The sequence below is a fragment of the Symphalangus syndactylus genome, chromosome 11 (assembly GCF_028878055.3).
Source record: "Symphalangus syndactylus isolate Jambi chromosome 11, NHGRI_mSymSyn1-v2.1_pri, whole genome shotgun sequence".
NCBI lineage: Eukaryota > Metazoa > Chordata > Mammalia > Primates > Hylobatidae > Symphalangus > Symphalangus syndactylus.
The window spans coordinates 60,411,963-60,434,592 of NC_072433.2; the positions used below are offsets into that span (position 1 = coordinate 60,411,963).

Consider the following 22,630-nt stretch of genomic DNA (forward strand, 5'->3'; position numbering starts at 1 on the left):
CGCCACCACACCTGGCTAATTTTTGTATTTTTAGTAGAGACAGTGTTTCACCATATTGGCCAGGCTGGCCTCGAACTCCTGACCTCAGGTGATCTGCCCGTCTCAGCCTCCCAAAGTGCTGGGATTGCAGGTGTGAGCCACCGCACCTGGCCAGATGCAGTAGAAAATTATCCAGGGCCTAGAGCTCTGGAATGAACTGCACAGGGGGCCTGGACATGTCTGAGGCTTCAGTGCTATTCTCCCAGGGCCTCCCCATCTCTTTGCACCTTGACCCACCAACTGGTTGCATTGAGCTTGACAAACACTTTGTAAAGCAATTCTGGAAACTCATTCATCCATGCTTCTGTGATTAGGTTAAAGCAACTCTGTTTATCTTTATTGCTAATCTGATTTATGTCTGTTATAATCGGTTCATTTATAATAACAAAACTAAGGTTACACTTTCCATCACTATTTTCTCAGGCTATTTGGAATTCCTTGGGACTCATGGAGGTTGTACATACTTTGGCTTTCAGCCAAGTATATTTGACCTGACCTCCCTGGGAATTAGGGCTCTGTCCATCACTCTGATTTATATGTGAAGCTTCTGATCTTGTTTCCCCGCTCTTTCCCACCTCATCTATCCCTGAGGGATGGTCACAGGTGAACTTTTCCTAAACTGCTAGTCCGTGAGCTCGTGTTAGCCCAAGTGCATCAGAATCACCTGGGAAAGTGAATTTAAAATATAGATTCCTGGGCTCCAACCCCAGTGAACTCTGATGCAGTAGTTCTGGGGTGGAGCTTGGGAATCTGTAATTCAGCATGTTCTCCAGAGGGGCCTGGGGCACAGCCAGGTTTGGGAACCACTATTGCATAGAACCCCCAATTCTCCTGTGAGTTTTCAAAATGGTTAACTAGCTAATACTTGGGTTGGGTTTCAGGCCTAACAACTGCCTTTTGCATTTTCTTGTCTTAGGAAAAAGGGTCGAGTAACCACAACCTGCTGGCTGCACCTCGAGCAGCGCTGACTCGGCTTAACCAGCAGGCCCACCAGCTGGCTTTCGATTCCGTGTTCCTGCGCATCAAACAACAGCTGTTGCTCATTTCCAAGATGGACGTGAGTTTCCCACTGACCACATCAATTTCCCCCAGGTCCTGCCTCCAACTCAAGCATACTGAGTGTGGGCTTAACCCTCCCTGTTCCAAGAGCTTTGGGAAGATCCCACTTTAACTTTCCCAAGCCTGAAAGAGCCACTTTCCAATCTCACCTCATTGCTTAGCATGAATTTCTTATCTTTATTGTAGTTACTCTGATACTTTATTCACAGGCGGTTCTCAGGATTATTAAAATTGCTTGATTAACTTTCCCCATTTGGAGCAGCAGAGAAGTAATAGAGATTATGTGCCACTTAGTAGGTTAGGCCAGGTCAGAAGAGCTAATTGTCTTTTGAGATTGAATTATTTTCACACCACATGAAACACTTCTGGAGAATTGGTCCTGGAACTTTACTTAGGGGAGTGCCTTATCAGAATTGATCTTGTGTTTTTGAGGGGGCTTTGGAGGGTTCTATTCCTTTCTTTCCTTGATACGTTTTCTATTTGGCTGTTTCTAGAACCGACTCACTTTCCTTTCCTCACACCCTCTTCTCGTTTCTGGTTGTCTGAATTATTTTTCAAGGCATTGCCTATTAGTTCTGTTTTCTCTACTTGCTGTCTTTCCGCTGCTCCAGATCTTGTTACTTTCCTTTTGGATTACTGGGCGGGACAGCTTCCTGGTTAGTGTATCTTACTGACCCTTCAAGGCCATTTGGATTCCAGTTATGGGCCTTTAATAACCAAGAGATCTTTTTACAAAATGACAAGAACTCATCTGGCAAAATCAAACGTGCTCTCCTTTCTGCCACCCTCTAGAAAGCCTGCAAGGCTGGGAGTCCAGGGCTCCTGCATGGCCTCAGTCAGGCCTCACCCCCTCACTGGGAGTCAGGATTCCCATCCGTAAAAGGACTCAGTTAAACGACATGATCGTGAGGTTCCTTCTACCCTTGAAGTTTGTGATTTTCACTCTTTATGATTTTTCTGTGCAAAATGCCATGAGATCTATTTCAATCAGATTTTGTATTTGTAGCGCAGAAGGGGATGTAAAGTGGAGGAGAGCTGTAGCAGAAATGAGGTGGGTGCCATCACGTGGCTGAGTTATTCCTTCTTCCGTGAGCCTCCATTTCCTCATCTGTGTGATGGGGATATAGTAATTCTCATATAGATTGGTGAGGATTAAGCGAGATTTTGTATATTGATAGAATTTAGCATAGCACTGGCCACAGAGTAGATGTGTAATAAGTGGTAGTTTTCTTCTTTTCTGTGATTCTCATTTTTAAGAAGAACGACTTACTTGATTTTTTAAAAATAAAAATCGTATAGGTGTTTATTTTTAGAAACTCAAGCAATACAAGAAAATACAAAAAAAAACAATCTGATAAATACCTCCAAGATCCCACCATCGAGCAATAATCAGCGTCAGCAGTTTGATGTCCAGCAACCCAGACATCTCTTTCTGCACGCCTATACATGTTAAAGGCTGAGTGGGCATCAGTGGATAGATCTATAGGAAGAAATGGAATTATACTATAGTGCTGTTTTTAAGAAAAACAAGATATGCACAATATAATTTTATTTGAATTTAACCAGAAAAAAGAGACACTAAATGAAGCCAAAGGAATTATTGAACTTGAGACATTTTTCTTTTCTTTTCTCTTTTTTTGAGACTGAGTCTCACTCTGTCACCCGGGCTGGAGTGCAGTGGCACGATCTTGGCTCACTACAACCTCTGCTTCCTGGGTTCAGGCGATCCTCCTTCCTCAGCTTCTCGAGTAGCTGGGACTATAGGCGCCTGCCACCACTCTGGGCTAATTTTTGTATTTTTTGGTAGAGATGGGGTTTGGTCAGGTTGCCTAGGCTAGTCTTGAACTCCAGACCTCAAGTGATTCACCCACCTTGGCCTCCCAAAGTGCTGGGATTACAGGCATGAGCCACCAAGCCTGGTCGAGATTTTTTTTTTTTCTCCACAAAAGATACTCATTCCCCAGAAGCTCTCTCCAAGGTTATGAAAAAAAGATTATGAGTATGAAGAGATTGGAGTTGCCATTGCTTTTTGTTAATCCTGTTTCCATTGCAGACAGATACTGATACGTATGATCCATTGAAAAACGAAAGGATTAGCTTTCTTTGTCTCTCTCCTGTCCCCTCCCCTACCTGCAGATTGGGTTGTTTGTATTATTTTTATTTTGTCAAAGCTGACGGTACTGACCTTCTGTTAAACCTCAGTGCTTCCCGACTTAGTTCTACGTTTAAACAGGGGTGGTGCTTCCCCCGTCCTTTTCCCTCTACTTCTGCATTCCAGAGTTCATTATGATGGTGGCGTTCCTGGGCGCTTGGCCCTACCTTCTCATTCTGGCTTCACCACAGCACCACGGGCCCTTGGGAATGGGCGCAGGTGGCTTTGGAGATTAGGAGGAGCACTCCGAGGGTGCCAGCACACAATACCAAGGCAAACACTCTGGCCTTAAGGATTTGAAAATTAAACCCTGGTCATCAAATGTTTGTTTTCAGCATTTGCTGGTAAATTCTATTGCCCTTTTATATTCCGAGACTACAAACCAACGCTATATTTGATTTCAAAATAGATTATTGAAGTTTACCTATTTTACCTGGTGACAGATGGATAGAAAAGCCCATTCGAAGGACGCTTTAAATAAATTTTGAACAATTAAAAAATGACCTGCAGCATTTCCCTATTGCCCTCAAGTGACATTCTCTGCTGCTTTTTTTCCCCCCACCTTTTTTTTTTTTTTTTTGAGACAAAGTCTCACTCTGTTGCCCAGGCTGGAGTGCAGTGGCGTGATCTCCACTCACTGCAACCTCCGCCTCCTGGGTTCAAACACTTCTCATGCCTCAGCCTCCCGAGTATCTGGGACTGCAGGCGAGTGTCACCACACCCGGCTAATTTTTGTATTTTTAGTACAGACGGGGTTTCACCATGTTGGCCAGGCTGGTCTCAAACTCCTGGCCTTAAGTGATTCGCCCGCCTCAGCCTCTCAAAGTGCTGGGATTACAGGCATGAGCCACCGCACCCAGCCCTCTGCTGCTTTTAAAGCACCCTCCTATTTCAAGCCACTCTGTCTTGCACTTCTTCCAAACTTCTTTCCCATTCCGGCTGTTCTTTCCCTCTCTCCTCTGCCTGTTCATGTTTTAAGGCTGCTCCTCCTGCCTCCCCTTTGAGGCCTTTCCTGGGGCCTCCAGGCTGCAGTCCCTGGGATGGATGGCAGCAGTGCTTGTCTTCGCCCTGCACATTGCTACCTGCTCTTGGTCTCCTGGAAGCCGTTGCTTCTCCCCACACTCTGCTTCCCAGCCTGTCACCATCTCGGCTCCCTTGCTGCACCCCTCTTTGCCAACAAACCACCAAGGATTGCTGTCCCTTCCTTTTCTCTGTGTCCCACACCTGTTTCCATGGGGGATTCTCATCATCTCTGAGCTTTTTGAGCTTTTCATCTGCCCACCCCAATTTTCTGCAGGGCTGCTGTATTCACCTTCACAAAGCATTGTTTTGGTTTTATCTCTCCTCATTCAAAACCCTCCCCAGGGCTAGTCTGATTGTCTGTTTTTAGAAACTTCCTATGGGCCTTTTCACGCATACACGGAAGTAGGGAGAAGAGTATAAGGAACTCCATATACTCATCACCTGCTCCAACCATGATCCACTCCTAGCCATCCTGTTTCATACATACCCCCTCATCTGAAATAGAAGGACTCTAAAAATAATCACAGTACCACAGTCAACCCTAAAAAAGAAAAAAGGAATTCCTAATGTCATCAGTGTTCAAATTTCCAGTTGTTTTATAAATGGCATAATTTATTTTAATCCTTTGAGTCAGGATCTAGGATCCAGGATCCTGCACATAGAGATTTATTGGGATGTCTTTTTTGTCGTTTTTGAATGGTAAGTTTCCTCTCTCTCTCTCTCTCTTTTTCCCTTGCAATTTACTTGTTGAAGGTAAAGCCTTTACTTAGCCTGGTGTTTAAAGCTGTGCCTTCTCCCTCCAGCCTCTTTCTGCCTCTGTGTACCACATACATCCTATGGCCAGCCGCTTCTCTAATCGCCCTGAGCTCTTGCTCCTTGCCTCTGACACTGAGAGCTCTAGAAGTGGGAGGCAGCACTCATGTGTCTGCAGGGGGGAGAGGGGAGGGGCCAGAACAGGATGGGAGGTGTGGAGGTGTACAGGGTGGGAGTATGTCAGGGGGCCTTGCTTCCCCAAGTAGCTCCCTTCTAGAGAGCAAGGAGCAAATCTTACATTTCTTTGTCTCTTCTCTGCAAAGCCTAGCACAAGACACTCGACATCCTGGGTACTTGGTAAATGTGGATGGTTGGCGTGTTCCTTCTCGGTGGATTGGGAGTTAGCTGGAAAAAAAAGTAGCTCTTTTGAGACAAAAGAGCATTCTCAGGCAAGAACAAAGAGTCTAGAAAACTGTAGGACGGGGATTGGGGGCACCTGGGGTGGGGAAGAAAAGAGCTCATTTACATCAAAGAAAATGAGACCGAACCGGGTGGGTGCTAGAGAGCATGGGGAGGGCTGCCGAGGCTGAGCCTGGGCTGGGAGCCCAGGGTTGGACATGGTCATTCCTTTCCCGGAATGCTACTTAAAGGATCAGGCAACCGGATCCGGCATCAGGTGGCTGCAGACAGCAGTTCCTACATGACTGCTGGAGTCACTCCCGGAGTTCAGCCAGAAAGAGTCTCGTTTTCCAGGCTGGCTTTAGAGTGGCTCAGGTTGGAAGTAAGAAGCGAGATTTCTGTGTGAAGGTGTGCCATGCTGAAGTCTGTGAGCACATGTGCACGGGTCCTTTACCCAACTCTATATAGACTGCTGGGAAGGCTCCCACAGCAACGCGGAAGGTGTTTCCACTCCAAATGGCAAGAAACACGTGTTGGTGCCGAGGTTCTCCTCACACAGGGGGACTACAGAGAGGCCAGAGGGGCAGCTGTTGGCGTTTGGAAGTGCCGTCCCACCCCCGTCCCTCTGAGTTCTGATCAGTTGAGAAACAGATCCAGAAGGTGGTGAGAAATAAAGCAGCAGCTTTAGTTGAGGTAAAGCAGTATTGCTGACAAGGCTTGGCTCTTCCTGCAGCCAGAGGGGCTTCCTAGGCCTCCCTCCCAGATAAGGGACTGACATGTGGCCTCTGTGGGGGACCTCAGGGTGCCCTGTTCTCGTTAGGGTGCTAAGGACCCATGAAGTAGTGAGGCTGTCTGCACCCAGCACCTCTCTACACAGTGGCCCCGCTACACAGAGAAACTTGGACCAAAAATATCCGACTTTCTCCTGTCACAATCTCAGCGAGATAAATGAAAGGGATCAGTTCCCACCCCACAGTTCAGCCAGTGTGGCAGTTCCTGTTTCATGGACCTGCAGGAATGCGGAGAGAGACACCATTGCCTTCTGTATGGTGGGCTTCCAGGTGAAGCTTTAAAGAAGAGAAGCCCCTGCCTCCTGAGTGGTGGAGGCTCCAACAGTCAGCTCCAACCAAAGACAGTACCTCCGGGGAAGGCCACGTTCTTCTTGTGTATTTCTGGGTGGCGTCTTCACAGCTGCCTGGCTGCTAGGTACTGATTGTGTCCTCTCCTTCCACCCCTAGAGCTGGAACACGGCTGGCATCGGAGAAACCCTCACGGATGACCTGCCTGCCTTTAGTCTCACCCCTCTCGAGTACATCAGCAACGTAAGAGCTTCTGTGTGCTTCTCCGGGGTGGTCCAAGCCTTTCAGACCTTCCTTGTCTTTTGATTCTTGCCCTTATAATCATTTCCCCATGGGTGCTATCTGACCCTTTTGGGTAGCCTGTGCTTTGGGGTAGTCTGCACCCAGATCCTGGACTTTAAGAAGATCAGCAGAGCCACATGGCGATTCCAGACCCCGGCACATTCTCACTCCTTCACCATCTCTCCCTGTATGAGATGTGGCCAGTACCTGAGGGCGTCAGAGTTGAGAGTCTAATAGGAAATTCTGACTTGGGAAGACAGGAGGCAGGTGGCCAATTCTTCTCTGTGACTTTCAGAAGAGTAGTGTGTGTTTGTGGTTGTGAATTCAAATTCAGCCAGCTTTTAGTGATCACCTACTATGTGCCAGGATCTGTGTGGAGTGCTTTCATGTTTAACTTCATAGCAACAAACATATCTCTTCAGAAGAACTGCAGTTATAGAGGCTTAATATTAAAAGAAAACAGAATAAACTATGCAGGGGAGCGGGGGCACATGGAGTCCTTGCTGCCCTCCCCATTCACCCCTGGGAATTGACAGTCACCCAGACACCTGCACGTGGCCTTTCCTTCCATTCCTTCCTGCAGTCTAGCTCAGGTGCTCTTAAATGTCAGTGTGCACAAGAAACACTACAGAGGAGTAATGTGTGCCAAACCACACTCACCTCATACAATGGGAGATTTCTGGGACTTTTCAAGGTGATTTCTGCCTTACGCTCTTGCGTTAGAATCCAACCCCTATGTGTAAGTTGTGACTCTGCCGAAATAACTAGAAAGGAATTTTAAAAAGATTATAAATGTTAGGCTGGGCATGGTGGCTCATGCTTATAGTCACAGCTTTGGGAGGTGGAGGTGAGAGAATTGCTTGAGCCCAAAAATTTGAAACCAGTCTGGGCAACATAGGGGGACCCCGCCTCTACAAAAAAGTAAAAAATTATCCAGGCATGGTGGTGTGTCCTGTGGTCCCAAGCTACTTGGGGTGCTGAGGTGGGAGAATCGCTTGAGCCCAGGAGATTGAGGCTGCAGTGAGCTGTGATTGTGCCACTGCACTCCAGCCTGGGCCACACAGCAACCCCCTGCCTCAGGAAAAAAAAAAAAAGTACATGTTGTATAATTGTAAGAAGTGCATGGCAGTCCCTCTGGCAGGCAGTGAGGTGGCTGGCTCTCTGCTCTCTGTTCATTTGGAGCAGTATCAAGTCTAAAACAACAGTCATTTCCCGGGGCACCTGATACCCTCTACTGATGAAACTGTTAAGATGTGGGTTGGTCTTTACAACCCATGGAAATAATCTGATTTTATTTTTATTTATTTATTTATTTATTTTTGAGATGGAGTCTCGCTTTGTCACCCAGGCTGGAGTGCAGTGGCGCGATCTTGGCTCACTGCAACTTTGGCCTCCTGGATTCAAGTGATTCTCCAGCTATAGCCTTCCGAGTAGCTGGGATTACAGGTGCCCACCACCACACCTGGCTAATTTTTGTATTTTTAGTAGAGATGGGGTTTCATCATGTTGACCAGGCTGGTCTCAAACTCCTGACCTCAAGTGATCTGCCCACCTTAGCCTCCCAAAGTACTGAGTTTACAGGCGTGAGCCACCATGCCCGGCTGAGTGGTCTGATTTTAGAATGGAGATAATATGCTTGCAATCTAAATTGATTCGGAAAATGATGGTGCTGGAAGGGACCTGAGAGGCTACCAAGTTGATTCTAAGGTTGAAGAAACTGAGGTCTAGAGAGGGAAGGAGGGCTAGGAGGAGTTTCCAGGCCCAGGCCCTTCCTTGCCTGCTGCCGTCCTCCTGAGCTGTACGGAGGCTGATGACCTGAACCCAGGAAAGGAACACCTAATTGAACACGTACTGTGTGCGGGGACAGTGCCAGGTTGGTTAGTGGCTGGGCCAGATCATGTCTGTGAGACGGGTGTGGCAGCCCTCCTTCACAGTGGGAGTGGGGCCGGGAGGAAGCAGCGACTTACCCAGTGGCTGCTCTGTTAGGATGCCAGCTGCTTTACGTGCATAGCACACGTATTAATTCTACCCTCACCACAACCTTTTGAAGTAATATGAAGTCATCCTCATTTCAGCGATGATGATCCAAGGTCCTGACAAATTAAGTTGCCCAGGTTCTCACAGTGGTAGACCCAGAACTCCAACCCAAGTCTGTCTGACCTCAAAACTTTTCATTTTTCCCAAGTCACTGAGTTAACCCAACTAGGATATCAAGAAATATTGATTGCATATGTGAGAATAGTAGACAAACACCCACAGGTGGGATGATAAGCAGCCCTTTCCATATTGATTTCCAAAGAGTGAACAGAGACACAAGACCCCTGAGAGAAACCTGCACCGTGAGATCCATCTAGGAACCCCAGCAATTCCTACAGTCTGAGGCCAATTGATTGAAGTTAGAGATGTCAGATTATTGAAATTTTTCACCTAAATGATACTTTGCTTTGTTGGTGAAAGCCCTCACCCACACAGAATCATGTGAGCATTATAAAGAGATGAAATAGGAGAAAATGCTTTGAAATTTAAAAACAATATATATGCAAGGTAAAATTGAGTCTGTGGAGTTAGCCAAAAGCTTATGGCTACAGATGAAAGGTATACCAAATATAGGAGTATGTCTGGGGTCTTTGTACATAGTAGGTGTTCAGGAAGGGCTTGTGGAGAGGAATTATTATAGTATGGAGAAATTCCGCCACCAGAAATCAGCATCCTTCTCTTCCCCCAGCCTTGAGGAAAAATGATGAGTTTGTTAACACTTCAAGCTGAAATTTACAGTAGCTGTTGTTATTAGTGAGGTAAGTGGCCACTTGCTTATTTTGGATGAAAGATTATACTAAGTACATGAAAGAAAAAAATGATTTATTTTACCATCTGTGTACCTCTTATAAAGGGACACCAGGCCAGGCACAGTGGCTCACGCTTGTAATCCCAGCACTTTGGGAGGCCGAGGCGGGCGGATCACCTGAGGTCAGGAGTTCGAGACCAGCCTGGCCAACATGGTGAAACCCCATCTCTACTAAAAATACAAAAAAAAATTAGCCAGGTGTGGTGGTAGGCACTTGTAATCCCAGCTACTTGGGAGGCTGAGGCAGAAGAATTGCTTGAACCCAGGAGGCGGAGGTTGCAATGAGCTGAGATTGCACCATTGCACTCCAGCCTGGGCAACAAGAGCAAAACTCTGTCTCAAAAACAAAAAAAAGAAGAAAGGGACACCAAACTAATAATGGATGTTTACACTTACACAGCCAAACCATATTGAATGTTTGGAAAGAAGAGCATGATCATCCTGTAGTTCTCTGGTCTGGGTAGATTTTCGAGTCTCTGTTAACTTCTGGACACCACACCCTGAAAGAGCCTGCTGTTACGTAGACATGTGTGAAGCCAGATTGAGAAGATCTTGCTTTGATGGTCCCCTGACATTTAGCTTACAGAATTAATTATCAATGACAGGAATGTCATGGAATGAATATGTAGCAGGAAGAAAAAAAGCAACAACAGGCTGAAAGACCTTTTAAAAACATATATTATCTTTTTGAAACCTGAAAAGTCAACCCCCTTATTTTGAAACAACATATACTTAACCTTAAAACACAAAACAATGAATTATAATAGAAATAGGAAACAGTGGTCTAAAATACACTCTTGGCATCACATGGATATCTGACAAACACATGACCAAGACTGTGCTAATTGTGGGCATGTCCTAAATGTCTTTTAGGACAATTGCAAATGACCTTTTGCAATTCCCCACCAGCCAGAGTTTTGTCTATCTTTAGTTTCAAGAGTTTATATTATGAAAACAATATAGTTTTTTCTCCAAATTAATTTATAGTTATAAATGGCTTTTTTTAAAACAGAATTCCTTTCTTCTTCTGGTTAAATTTATCTAGGAGGGAGAGAATCAGATCCAAATCCAGAAGACAGGATTTTTTTTTTTTTTGAGACAGAGTCTCTCTCTTCTTTTTTTTTTTTTTTGAGACAGAGTCTACCCAGGCTGCAGTGTAATGGCATGATCTCGGCTCACTGCAACCTCCGCCCCTGCCGAGTTCAAGTGATTTTCCTGCCTCAGCCTCCCAAGTAGCTGGGATTACAGGTGCCTGCCACCATCTCTGGCCAATTTTTGTACTTTTAGTAGGACAGGGCTTCACCATGTTGGCCAGGCTGGTCTTGAACTCCTGACCTCAGGTGATCCATCCACCTTCGCCTCCCAAAGTGCTGGGATTACAGGTGTGAGCCACTGTGCCTGGCCTCAGAAGACAGGATTTGAATTTTTGCTTGGCCCCATACTTTCTGACACTAGTATCTTATTGGTTTTTCACCTATGAACAGTAATAATACTTATATTTACGCAGTGCTTCAAATTTTACAAATCATTTTTATATCCATTACTTCATTTGAGATAGAGATTGTGTTGAATGCATTTCAAAAATATTGGGGTCATTATAAGAAGGATGAATGTATAATCTATATGCAAGCTACCAGTGATTCTTTTTTAGGGTACTGCCATAACAAGCATTGCCACATATTAGAAAGATCAGACTTGGGATCACCTGAGGTCTAGCAATTTTGTCTCTCTACCGTTTGCCTTCACACAAATGTACCCATAAAGTAATAACCCGTATGTGTCAATGTCAGGCTAACAGTGCTTTCTTTTGTTTCAGATCGGGCAGTACATCATGTCCCTCCCCCTGAATCTTGAGCCATTTGTGACTCAGGAGGATTCTGCCTTAGAGTTGGCATTGCACGCTGGAAAGCTGCCATTTCCTCCTGAGCAGGGTAAGCGGGGACCATTTCTGGCCATGTTACAAGTCGTCGGTTTCCAGGATAGAAACTCCAGATGACACCTTATCCTTGGGCTCATTTGTCACCAAGCCCTGCTTTTTTTTTTTTTTTTTTAAACCTTCTAACTTGTACTTTTTGTACAGATGCTGTATCTAAAACAATATCACAACTTGAAAAAAATCTATAACCACATCCCACTGTGGAACACACTGGTATTTCCACTTTCACTTGTGCCCTCTGGCTCTGCTCTGTAAGCAGATGGTATTTTGTGTGTAACTTTATATTCTGTATTATTGTTATTATTGAGACAGAGTCTTGCTGTGTCACCCAGGCTGGAGTGCAGTGGTGCGATCTTGACTCACTGCAACCTCCGCCTCCTGGGTTCAAGCAATTCTCCTGCCTTAGCCTCCTGAGTAGCTGGGACTACAGGCGTGCACCACCATGCCTGGCTAACTTTTGTATTTTTAGCAGAGATGGGGTTTCACCATGTTGGCCAGGCTGGTCTCAAACTTCTGACCTCAAATGATCCGCCTGCCTCAGCCTCCTAAAGTGCTGGGATTACAGGCATGAGCCACTGCACCTGGCCTTAAGATGTAACTGTTCTTGGTTTCCTGTGTTTCCCATTGAGACCAGAGTCTTCTTGGTACTTTGGTGCATTCAGCAGCTACTGCAGGCCAGGTCATCCAGCAGGCCTGCATTTTCCTTGGTGACCTCCTTTTCTTTTCAGGGGATGAATTGCCTGAGCTGGACAACATGGCTGACAACTGGCTGGGCTCGATCGCCAGAGCCACGATGCAGACCTACTGCGACGCGATCCTGCAGATCCCCGAGCTGAGCCCGCACTCTGCCAAGCAGCTGGCCACTGACATCGGTGGGTCCCCACAGGACAGGCGGTGGGAGGGACAGCTCTTGCCCGCTGCATCTGTCAGTTTCTCCTTTGCCCTCCAGGAATCTCATCCCAAGTCTCGCCTTAGCTTCAGCTGCGGATTTGGCTCTGAAGCTGGTTGAAAATTCAGGTTCTCCAGGCCCCGCCCCAGAGATTCTGACTTAGCAAGACTGGGTTGAAGCTCAGACGTCTATGTTTTCAAAGAGGACTTGAGAACCATTGAGGGGAGCTTCAGTGAGATAAGCTTCAGTGAGTCCTGCAGCCTGGCCCCACCTGGCCCGCTCCATTTGTACCATAATTCCCAGCCAGTGTTTAATGAGCTCTTACTGCATACCAGGCATGCCTGGCGCTGGACCAAGCACTCGCACCCATCATCTTGTGTAATTCCAAACTCCCCTGTGAGGTGGGTGCTCTCTTCTCCATCATACCGATAGGGAACGGAGGCCCAGGGCAGTTGCATAACAAGGCCACATGGCCAGGGTCACTCTGTGGTCTCCATCCAGATAGCATCCTGCCTCCCAAGTCAGTGGGCATGTCCCCTCTGCTCCTGCCTGCCCTCTTCACTGGAGGGCCTCACTGCCCAGGTGTACTCTGAGCATGGGGCTACTGCTGGCAGGTGGCAGGGAGTCTCCCCAGTCTCTTGATACCATTCCATTGCCTTGCCTGCTCTTTAGCCTAACGCACCTCTTGGGGTGGTCAGGAGAGTGGGTGGTAGAAGCCTGAAAGATCAGCTCCCTGGGGACCCAGCCAGAGCTTCGTCCTCAGTGACCACAGGGCTGAGCCAGGCGCAACTGGCTTCTGGCTCTTGTTTTGCAGAAGAAGAACTAGAAGCAAGGTGCTTTCCTCCGGGTCCCAGAGCTGTTAGTGATGGAGCCAGGCCTGGGATCCAGCTGTCCTGAGTTCCTGACCCCTGCTCATTTCATAGTCAGCTCTCGGCACTTACCAGAGGAACAGGCAGCCGTTTGGCTATTTCCCTTCAGAGAAAGAGAGATGAGAGAATCCAAATGCGTGTTGGTGTTCCCTGTTAGTACAGGCAGCAATGGGGAAGAACTGGAACTGAGTGGAGCGAAATCTAGGGATTGCCCCTCAGTTTCAGCTGCCCTTGTTATTCCTCCCTGTTAAGCTCCCCCTGCAGATTCATTTCTTCACTCATTCAGCATTGCTCGAGCATGTGTGTGCCAGCTGTAGTTCTAGGAGAGACAACAAAGCTTTAAGCAGCTCCCATGCTTACTGAGCTTACACTGTAAGGATGTGATGTTAGGGGCAGGGAAGGTAAGGTTAGTATATGAAACTGACAGGGTGTAAGGCGATAGAGTGGTGAGGTCTGTGGCAAAGCATGCACACCTGAAAGACATTCAAATTAAGCATGAGCACAAACAGAACAAAAAACACTGCTCGCCAAACAAAAATGTCCTAGTAGACTGTGGACCCGCTGTTTGCAGCTCTTGGCTGACAGTCAAGTGGAGCTCCCGGTTTTATGGATAAACTTGTAAAGGAGTAAGTACCTGCCTGGCGGCACCTTTGCTGGGAAGCAGCTCTTCCTGAGTCAGCCAGGACAGAGCAGGCATCTCCTCCCAGCCCTGCCCTGAGTTGGGCCTAAAAGGAAAACACAGGGGACCGGGCACCATGGCTCATGCCTGTAATCCCAGCACTTTGGGAGACCGAGGCAGGAGGATCACTTGAGCCCGGGAATTTGAGGCCAGCCTGGGCAACATAGCAAGACCCTGTCTCTATAAAATAATAATAAAAAAACACACCCAGGGAAGGTTGAGGCCTTGCCTGGAGCTCCACTTTAGTCAAGGAGAAGAGACGAACCCAAGATCAGAAAGTAGCCAGGGAGGCCGGGCGCGGTGGCTCGCACCTGTAATCCCAGCACTTTGGGAGGCCGAGGTGGGTGGATCACCTCAGGTCAGACGTTTCAGACCAGTCTGGCTAATATGGCGAAACCCTGTCTCTACTAAAAATACAAAAAATTAGTGGGGCGTGGTGGCGGGCGCCTGTAATCTCATCTACTTGGGAAGCTGAGGCAGGAGAATTGCTTGAACCTGGAGGTGGAGGTTGCAGTGAGCCAAGATCGCACCATTGCACTCCAGCCTGGGCAACAAGAGTGAAACTCCATCTCGGAAAAGGAAAAAAAAAAAAAAAAAGAAAGTAGCCAGGGGCGTACCCAGGTGTTGCTGTCTTCTAGTCTTTCCAAGCATGAACTGCGAGGAGCTGGAGAAGGCTTTGCAAGGCCTCCCTTGGGTTGGGTTGCATTGCCCAGGAAGGAGGCAAAGGCAGTGTTGATATATTGATCACCTGCGACACATCAGGTGCTCTCATGGTCGTTTCCTGCTTCATCCCCTATCCATGCTGCCTGATGGGTGGTAACTGTGTGGACAGACGGAAGCAGAGACTCAGGGAGGTGGAAGGGCTTCTCAGGTCACACCTGGCTGCACCTGGTTTGCTCCCCCATGCTGTCCGTGTCGCCCAAGCTTGCCTGGTGGTTAGAACCACTGGGGTCGCTTTGTAGAATGACAGAAACCTGGAATCCTCTCTTGGGATGGTTGTCGACCTAGTCTGGGGGTAGGCTCCGTAATCTGTGTCCAACTTTATCCCCAGTGCCTCGGGTCATCTGGGAAATGTGGAAACCTGCGTTATACCAGGGTCTCACCCTAGACACTGTCCTTGTCTTCACTGCGGGGTTCTGACGGGAGGTCTTTAGTAGCTGCTCAGACAAGCTTGTGTGTCTCCTGACCCTCTGGGTTTTCCAAGTGGTCAGTGGATACACTGGGGGCCAGGCCTGGGAGCCAGGAGTCCCCAGAACAGAGCTTTGAGTGAGGTCAGCTGGTCCTTCAGACTGGTGCTGAAGGCGGTGTGTGCATGTGAGTGTGTGTGTGCATGTGAGTGTGGATGTGAGAGTGTGCATGTGAGTGTGTGAGTGTGGATGTGAGTGTGTGTGCATGTGTGTGTGCATGTGAGTGTGTATGTGTGTGTGGATGGGGAGGGGAGTGATGTTGGTTAGTTCTTTATTAAATTAGAGTTCCTAGACTCAAGCCAAGCTCACAGTCTGGTCTGACACTGTGGGAAGAACCTGGTGAGTAAAGGGTACTGCCTATTGAGGGCAGGGTTGGCACCCCGCATCTAGGGACTTGGCAGGGCAGCTTCTCTGTTTTGTATTCAGGGGAGGCCTTGTGGGGCTCTGACCTGCTTGGTGCTGTGTCTGTGGAGCTCCGTCTGTCTCCTCTCTGCCCCCACAGACTATCTGATCAACGTGATGGATGCCCTGGGCCTGCAGCCGTCCCGCACCCTCCAGCACATCGTGACGCTCCTGAAGACCAGGCCTGAGGACTATAGACAGGTCAGCAAAGGCCTGCCCCGTCGCCTGGCCACCACCGTGGCCACCATGCGGAGTGTGAATTACTGACCCCACCGCACACCCGACCACCAAGAGAGCCAGGGCTACTGTTCTGTGACTGGCCAGCACAGATTTGCTCAGAAACTCTGCCCAAGATTGGGCAGAAGTTACTTTAAAAAGACTTGGTTCGGCTGGGCATGGTGACTCATGTCTGTAATCCCAGCACTTTGAGAGGCCAAGCCAGATGGATCACGAGGTCAGGAGTTCAAGACCAGCCTGACCAACACGGTGAAACCCCATCTCTACCAAAAATACAATAATTAACGACAGAGCGAGACTCTGTCTCAAAAAAAAAAAAAAAAAAGAGACTTGGTTCATTTGTATAATCAAAAAGAGTTGTAAATTAAAGATGTGTTATTTATCAGAGAAGACTTTTTAGGTAATTTTTTTAAAGGATCAGATCTTGAAAATGGAATGAACAACTACTGTGAAATGCAAGAAGACTTTCCTTCTTCTTTTTTTTTCTCCCTTCACTCTTTCACCCAGGTTGGAGTGCAGTGGTGTGATCTTGGCTCACTGCAGCCTCCACCTCCTGGGCTCAAGTGATTCTCCCCCTTCAGCCTCCCAAGTAGCTGGGATTACAGGCACCCGCCACCACACCTGGCTAATTTTTGTATTTTTAGTAGAGACGGGGTTTTGCCATGTTGGCCAGGCTGGTCTCAAACTCCTGACCTTAAGTGATCCGCCTGCCGCGGCCTCCCAAAGTGTTGGGATTACAGGCAAGAGCCACTGCGCCCGGCCTCTTCCTTCTTCAATGCATTTTTTAGTGCTTCCCACATGTCTGCCATGCTGTGCGCACTGGGGATGTCTGGGGATACAGGTCCTCCCCTGTAGCTTATGTTCAGTGGGAGAGGGAGGGAGAAGAAGGTAAATGGGGATGATTTCAGAGGTAAGTGCTAGCAGGAAAGCAGGTGTCAGGGTGGAAGCTGGTACTGCATAAAGTGGGCAGCCTGAGACCTTCAGAGTAAGAGCCATGTGGCAGAGAGTGAAGGAGGAGGCGCGTTCAGGCCCAGGGAGTGGTGCAGACCGGGCCCTGAGGCATGTCCAAGGGCAGCTGGGGCAGGAGAGGAGGGGCTTCATGGAGGAAAGGGTGAAGCAGTATCCCTGGAGAAGCTGGCAGATCATAAGGGGGCTGGTCAGCCATGGTAAGGAATTAGGTTTTCACTTTTTTCCTTTTTTTTGAGACAAGGTTTCACTCTGTCACCCAGGCTGGAGTGTGGTGGCACAATCGCAGCTCACTGCAGCCTCGAACTCTTGGGCTCAAGCGACTCCCCTGCCTCAGCCCATTAAGTAGCTGGGACTGCAGATGGGGACCACCATACCTGGCTAATTTTTTAAAACATTTTTTGTAGGAACGGGATCTTGCTTTGTTGCCCAGGATGGTCTTGAACTCCTAGGCCCAAGTGATCCTCCTGCCTTGGCCTCCCAAAGTGCTAGGATTACAGGCATGAGCCACTGTGCCTGGCCCACATTTTTCCTCTTTTAAAATGTATGGTGTATGAACATCAGTGTTTTTCGTTAATAGCGTCTATCTGTTAAGATTATATTTGGCTATAAGTAATGGAATAACGTAATTTGAGTGACTTACATAGAAATTAATTTTTCTTGATAACAAGAAATAAAAAAGAAGTAAAAGGTGGCTGGGCATGGTGGCTCACGCCTGTAATTCCAGCACTTCGGGAGGCTGAGGAAGGCAGATCACCTAAGGTCAGGAGTTCGAGACCAGCCTGGCCAATGTGACAAAACCCCGTCTCTACTAAAAATACAAAAATTAGCTGGGCATGGTGATGCGTGCCTGTAATCCCAGCTATTCTGGAGGCTGAGGCAGGAGAATTGCTTGAACCCGGGAGGTGGAGGTTGCAGTGAACCCAGATCGTGCCACAGCACTTCAGCCTGGGTGACAGAGTGAGACTCCATCTCAAAAAAAAAAAAAGAGTGATGGCTACAGGCACTGATTTAGTGGCTGGTTGGAGTCAGGCCCTGTGATTTGAAACTTTGCCCCATGTGCTGGAGGCCTCATCATGGCAGGTGACTCTTGCAACTGCAGGTGCTGCATCTGCATTCAGGGAAGAAGGGAGCAGAGAAGGTAGAGCAGCAATTCTGTCCCTTCTATCATGCAAGTGGCAGCTTCCCTGGAAGCCCTGACCGACCTTCTCCTAGCCCTCACTGGCCGTTTCTCAGTCACGAGGCGTCCCCGCTACAAAGGAGGCAGCAAAGCCCAGGCTGGCTTCAACCAGCGTTTCTCAGTCTTGGCTATTGACGTTTGGGGCTGGACAGCTCTGTGTTTGACGCTGTTCTGTGCGTTGCCGTCTGTTTAACTTTCCTGACCCACTAGATGCCAGTAGTATTTTCCTAGTTGTGAAACCAAAAATGTCTCCAGAAACTTCCTCCAGTTGAGAAACACTGGCTTAGACCAATCAGGATTTATAGACTGAGCTGGGCTTATTGGCTGCCTTGATTGGGTTTCTGTTAACAAGAAAGAAAGGGGATGGCAGTGGTGTCTGTCACAGGGGCTGTCATTGGAATTGAGCCCTGCCTGGGTCTCAGGGGCTGGGCTGAGCTCTGCCTCTCTCTGGGATGTCTCACTTAAACCTCACCACAGACTGGGCATGGTGGCTCATGCCTGTAATCCTAGGGCTTTGGGAGGCTGAGGCGGGAGGATGGCTTGAGGCCACGAGTCTGAGACCAGCCTGGGCAACATAGTGAGACCTTGTCTCTACAAAAAAAAAAAAAAAAAATACAACAATTAGCCTGCGGTGGTGCACACCTTTGGTTTCAGCTACTTTGGAAGCTGAGGCAGGAGGATTGCTTGTGCTTGGGAGTTTGAGGCTGCAGTGAGCCAAGATTGCACCACTACACTCCAGCCTGGGTGATAGAGCAAGACTCATCTCTATACAAAATTTTAAAAAATTATCTGGGCTTGGTGGTGGGCATCTGTAGTCCCAGCTACTCAAGAGGGTGGGACGGGAGGCTCACTGGAGCCCAGGAATTGGAGGTTGCAATGAGCTATGATCTCGCCACTGCCCTCCAGCCTAGGTGACAGTGAGACCCTGTGTCAATCAATCAATATATAAATAAATAAACAGACCTCACTCTAGCCTTGGGAGGCAGGGAGTCTTATCCACAGTATGGCGAGGTTTAAGGACTTTCCTAGAGCCATTCAACTACCACGTGGCAGGGCCGGAGTTCAGAGTGAGCCTGGTGACCGCGGCACCTATACTCTTGCCCGGCTGTCAGGCAGCCTTCCTCATGTTGGACACGGTGGGCACGTGGCGGGACACCTCATCCCAGCGGGCTGGCAGGTCACCCAGGCCAGCCCTCTAGAGTGACCCTGCCATCCCCAAGGCCGTTCTTTTTTTTTGAGATGGAGTCTCGCTCTATCGCCCAGGCTGGAGTGCAGTGGGGTGATCTCAGCTCACTACAACCTCTGCCTCCTGGGTTCAAGTGATTCTCGTGCCTCAGCCCCCCGAGTAGCTGGGATTACAGGCACATGCCACCATGTCTGGCTAATTTTTGTATTTTTAGTAGAGATGGGGTTTCATCATGTTGGCCAGGCAGGTCTTGAACTCCTGACCTCAGGAGATCTGCCTGCCTCGGCCTCCCAAAGTGCTGGGGTTACAAGCATGAGCCACTGCGCCCAGCCTCTAAGGCCACTCTTGAACCAGCCCCACTGGGTTGCCAGGGCCAGTGTCCCACCAGCTCTGTCCTCACAGGGCTTCCCACACATGCCATCCTCACATCCTCAGAACCAGTTTGGCTGGCCCCGACAGCATCGGCTTCAAACCCACACAAAGAAAAATATTTTGGTTTCTCATGTGGTGGATCACAGGTTGTTCCTGGCAGGGTTTGAGCCTGGCTATTGCCATGAAGAAGCGAGAGCCAGAAACCTGGAAGGTGACACATGCTGCTCGAAAGTGGAAGCTTTGTGGTGAGCTTTGTGCTGGGCTCATGAGAGCTACTAGGCTGTGGAGTGGGACAGGCTTGGGCTTGATTCAACGCTTCACCACCTCCCAGCTGCTGTGTGACCTTGGAAAAGTCACCTCACCTCTTCGTGCCTCATTTCCTAATCTCAAAACTGGGAGTTAAAATGGTATCTAACTCATAGGGCTATTTGAAGAGCCACTGAAATACAGTGGTGGTGGCCACATGTACACAATGTTAATTTCGTTGTTTTTTTTTTGTTTGTTTTTTTTTTTTTTGGAGACTGAGTCTCGCTCTGTGGCCTGGGCTGGAGTGTAGTGGTGTGATCTCGGCTCACTGAAACCTCTGCCTCCTGGGTTCAAGCAATTCTCCTGCCTCAGCCTCCCAAGTAGCTGGGATTACAGGCATGCGCCACCATGTCTGGCTAATTTTTGTATTTTAGTAGAGATGGGGTTTCACCATGTTGGCCAGACTGGTCTTGAACTCCTGACCTCAAGTGATTCGTCCACCTCGGCCTCCCAAAGTGCTGGGATTACAGGCATGAGCCACCGCGCCCAGCCCACAATATTAATTTCATAGTCTTCTGGCATTTGTAACCCACCTTTCCTTTTGGGGTAGAGTTGGGAATTACAGAATGCTGTTTTTGGGCAATTTGGGCTCTGCAGGCCTAAGTTTCCAGCCGTAAAAAAGGGATCTCAGAGTAGGAGTGGGACAGCATTTCTCTCTGCTAGATCCAGAGGACAGGAGAATGACTTGGAGCCTGCTTTTAGCGATGAGGCCATTGCACCACAGCCTGGCCCTCATGGCCCACTGAGAGCAGGGATGGCAAGCTGATGCTCACCCTCAGCCTGGTCCTGACCTCACAATCTACAGGCAGCTCCAAAATGTCTCTGAACAGGACCTCTTACAGGTGTCTGTAAAGGGCCGCCCTCCACAGATTCACTCAGGGCCGGCCAGGCAGCATCTCCATCCATTCCCTGTTGCCGTGACCTGTTCAGGATGATCGTGGGCCCTGGGCGCGTCCAAACAAGCCTCATTCTTGGGGCTATTGCTGGAAAAATGTTCAGGGAGAGCTTTCTTCCCCCTGGGATTGCTGTGCTGAGGGGACAGGGCTGCAACAGCAGGTGTAAAGAGATATTCAGAAAGAACAGCACATGGAGGAAACCTTTCTAAGAAGGACGGCAACACAGAATCACCAGATAGGGCCAGGTGTGGTGGCTCACACCTGTAATCTCAGCACTTTGGGAGGCCGAGCCTGCTGGATCGCTTGAGCCTAGAGTTCAAGACCAGCCTGGGCTACATGGGAAGACCCCCTCTCCAAAAAATCCAAAAATTAGCCGGACGTGGTGGTGCACACCTATAGTCCCAGCTACTCAGGGAGGCTGAAGTGGGAGGATTGCTTGAGCCCAGGAGGTCCAGGCTGCAGTGAGCCGTGATTGTGCCACTGTACCGCAGCCTGGGCAACAGAGTGAGACCCTGTCTCAAAACAAGAAAAAAAGAAACCTTAGGCTGGGCATGGTGGCTCATGCCTATAATCCTAGCACTTTGGGAGGCCAAGGTGGGTGGATCACCTGGGGTCAGGAGTTCGAGACCAGCCTGGCCAACATAGTGAAATCCCGTCTCTACTAAAATATAAAAATTAGCCAGGCGTGGTGGTGGGCAGCTGTAATCTCAGCTACTTGGGAAGCTGAGGCAGGAGAATCGCTTGAACCCAGGATGCGGAGGTTGCAGTGAGCTGAGATTGCACCATTGCACGCCAGCCTGGGCAACGAGCAAAACTCCATCTCAAAAAAAGGAAAAAAGAAACCCCAGATCTAGGCGAGCCCGTGCATACAGGCATGCCTGAAATCCTTTTACTGCAAGAGCTAATGAATTCCGTTTGTAGCTTAAGCCTGTTCAAACTGACATGTAACTGAAGAGGGGTCACGTGGGCTAGATAATAATACCCCATAGCTTCAAATAAGACAATAAATACGAAAGCTCTGGGCTCCTGTAAGGGACTGGTATTGTTATGACCATTGGCACCCAGAGGGTGAGGCTGGGGTCTCAGCTTTGTCACTTACAAACCTCGAGTACCTTACTTCACCCCTTAAGCCTCAGTGTACTTACCTGTGCAATGGGATGCTATTATACTATCTCTCAGTGGTTATGAGAATGAAATAAGATTTAAAAAGTTCTTGGCATGGTGCCTGGCATATGATAAGTACTTGATCCAATGTAGTCCTTGTTTAATAACAACAAATGGTAGCAGTGAGTGTGGCCACAACTACTACTGCTAGTAATAAAAGCAGTAATCATACTAGTAAGTGTGGTAACCACCAAGAGTTGTGGGCCCAGCCTGCGGACTAGCCAGGCCCAAGCTGGGAAACCCAGTTTCCTACTCAGCCCTCCCTACTCAGCCCCTAACAACGTTGCCTTTGACTGAAGTGGCACCGACTCTGTGGCACCTCCTTCTTCCACAGGTGCCATCCTGAGCACTTGATGGGAGGCCAGCTTGTTTACCTTCCAGACCAAGGGACGCAGGTGACCTAGGCCAGGAAGGCTGGGCCCTCAGAGCCTCAGGCTCTAAGCCAGCCTCTCCTTCATTACCAGGGGCCTGGTAGGCAACAGCAGGGTGCTGCAGTGCTGTGTGTGCACCTGCCAGACCATACTCTTCTTTGGTGACAGCTCCCTGATCTCTCTTTGGGGACCTTAAGATTTTGCGGGACTGTATTTAGCAATTAAAAATGTAGAATGAAAAAAATTAAAATTAAATGTTAATTTAAAAAAATTAGCCAGGCATGTTAGTACACACCTGTAATTCCAGCTGCTTGGGAGGCTGAAGTGGGAGGATGGCTTGAGCCCAGGAGTTTCAGGCT

The 22,630-nt window shown here is 48.5% G+C and overlaps 1 protein-coding gene across 3 annotated transcripts in view; it reads left to right on the forward strand.

Moving 5' to 3' along the window:
* COG7 (component of oligomeric golgi complex 7) overlaps positions 1-16,217 on the forward strand; it is a 65,221-nt gene extending 49,004 nt beyond the window's left edge. For all 3 annotated transcript variants that reach the window (XM_055232744.2, XM_055232745.2, XM_055232746.2), the window contains 5 exons: positions 956-1,096; positions 6,664-6,747; positions 11,448-11,562; positions 12,296-12,439; positions 15,694-16,217. In XM_055232744.2, coding sequence (XP_055088719.1) covers positions 956-1,096; positions 6,664-6,747; positions 11,448-11,562; positions 12,296-12,439; positions 15,694-15,860 — 651 coding nt within the window. In that variant the 3' untranslated portion in view covers positions 15,861-16,217. The remainder of the gene's footprint in view (positions 1-955; positions 1,097-6,663; positions 6,748-11,447; positions 11,563-12,295; positions 12,440-15,693) is intronic.
* Positions 16,218-22,630: the final 6,413 nt, after the last annotated feature.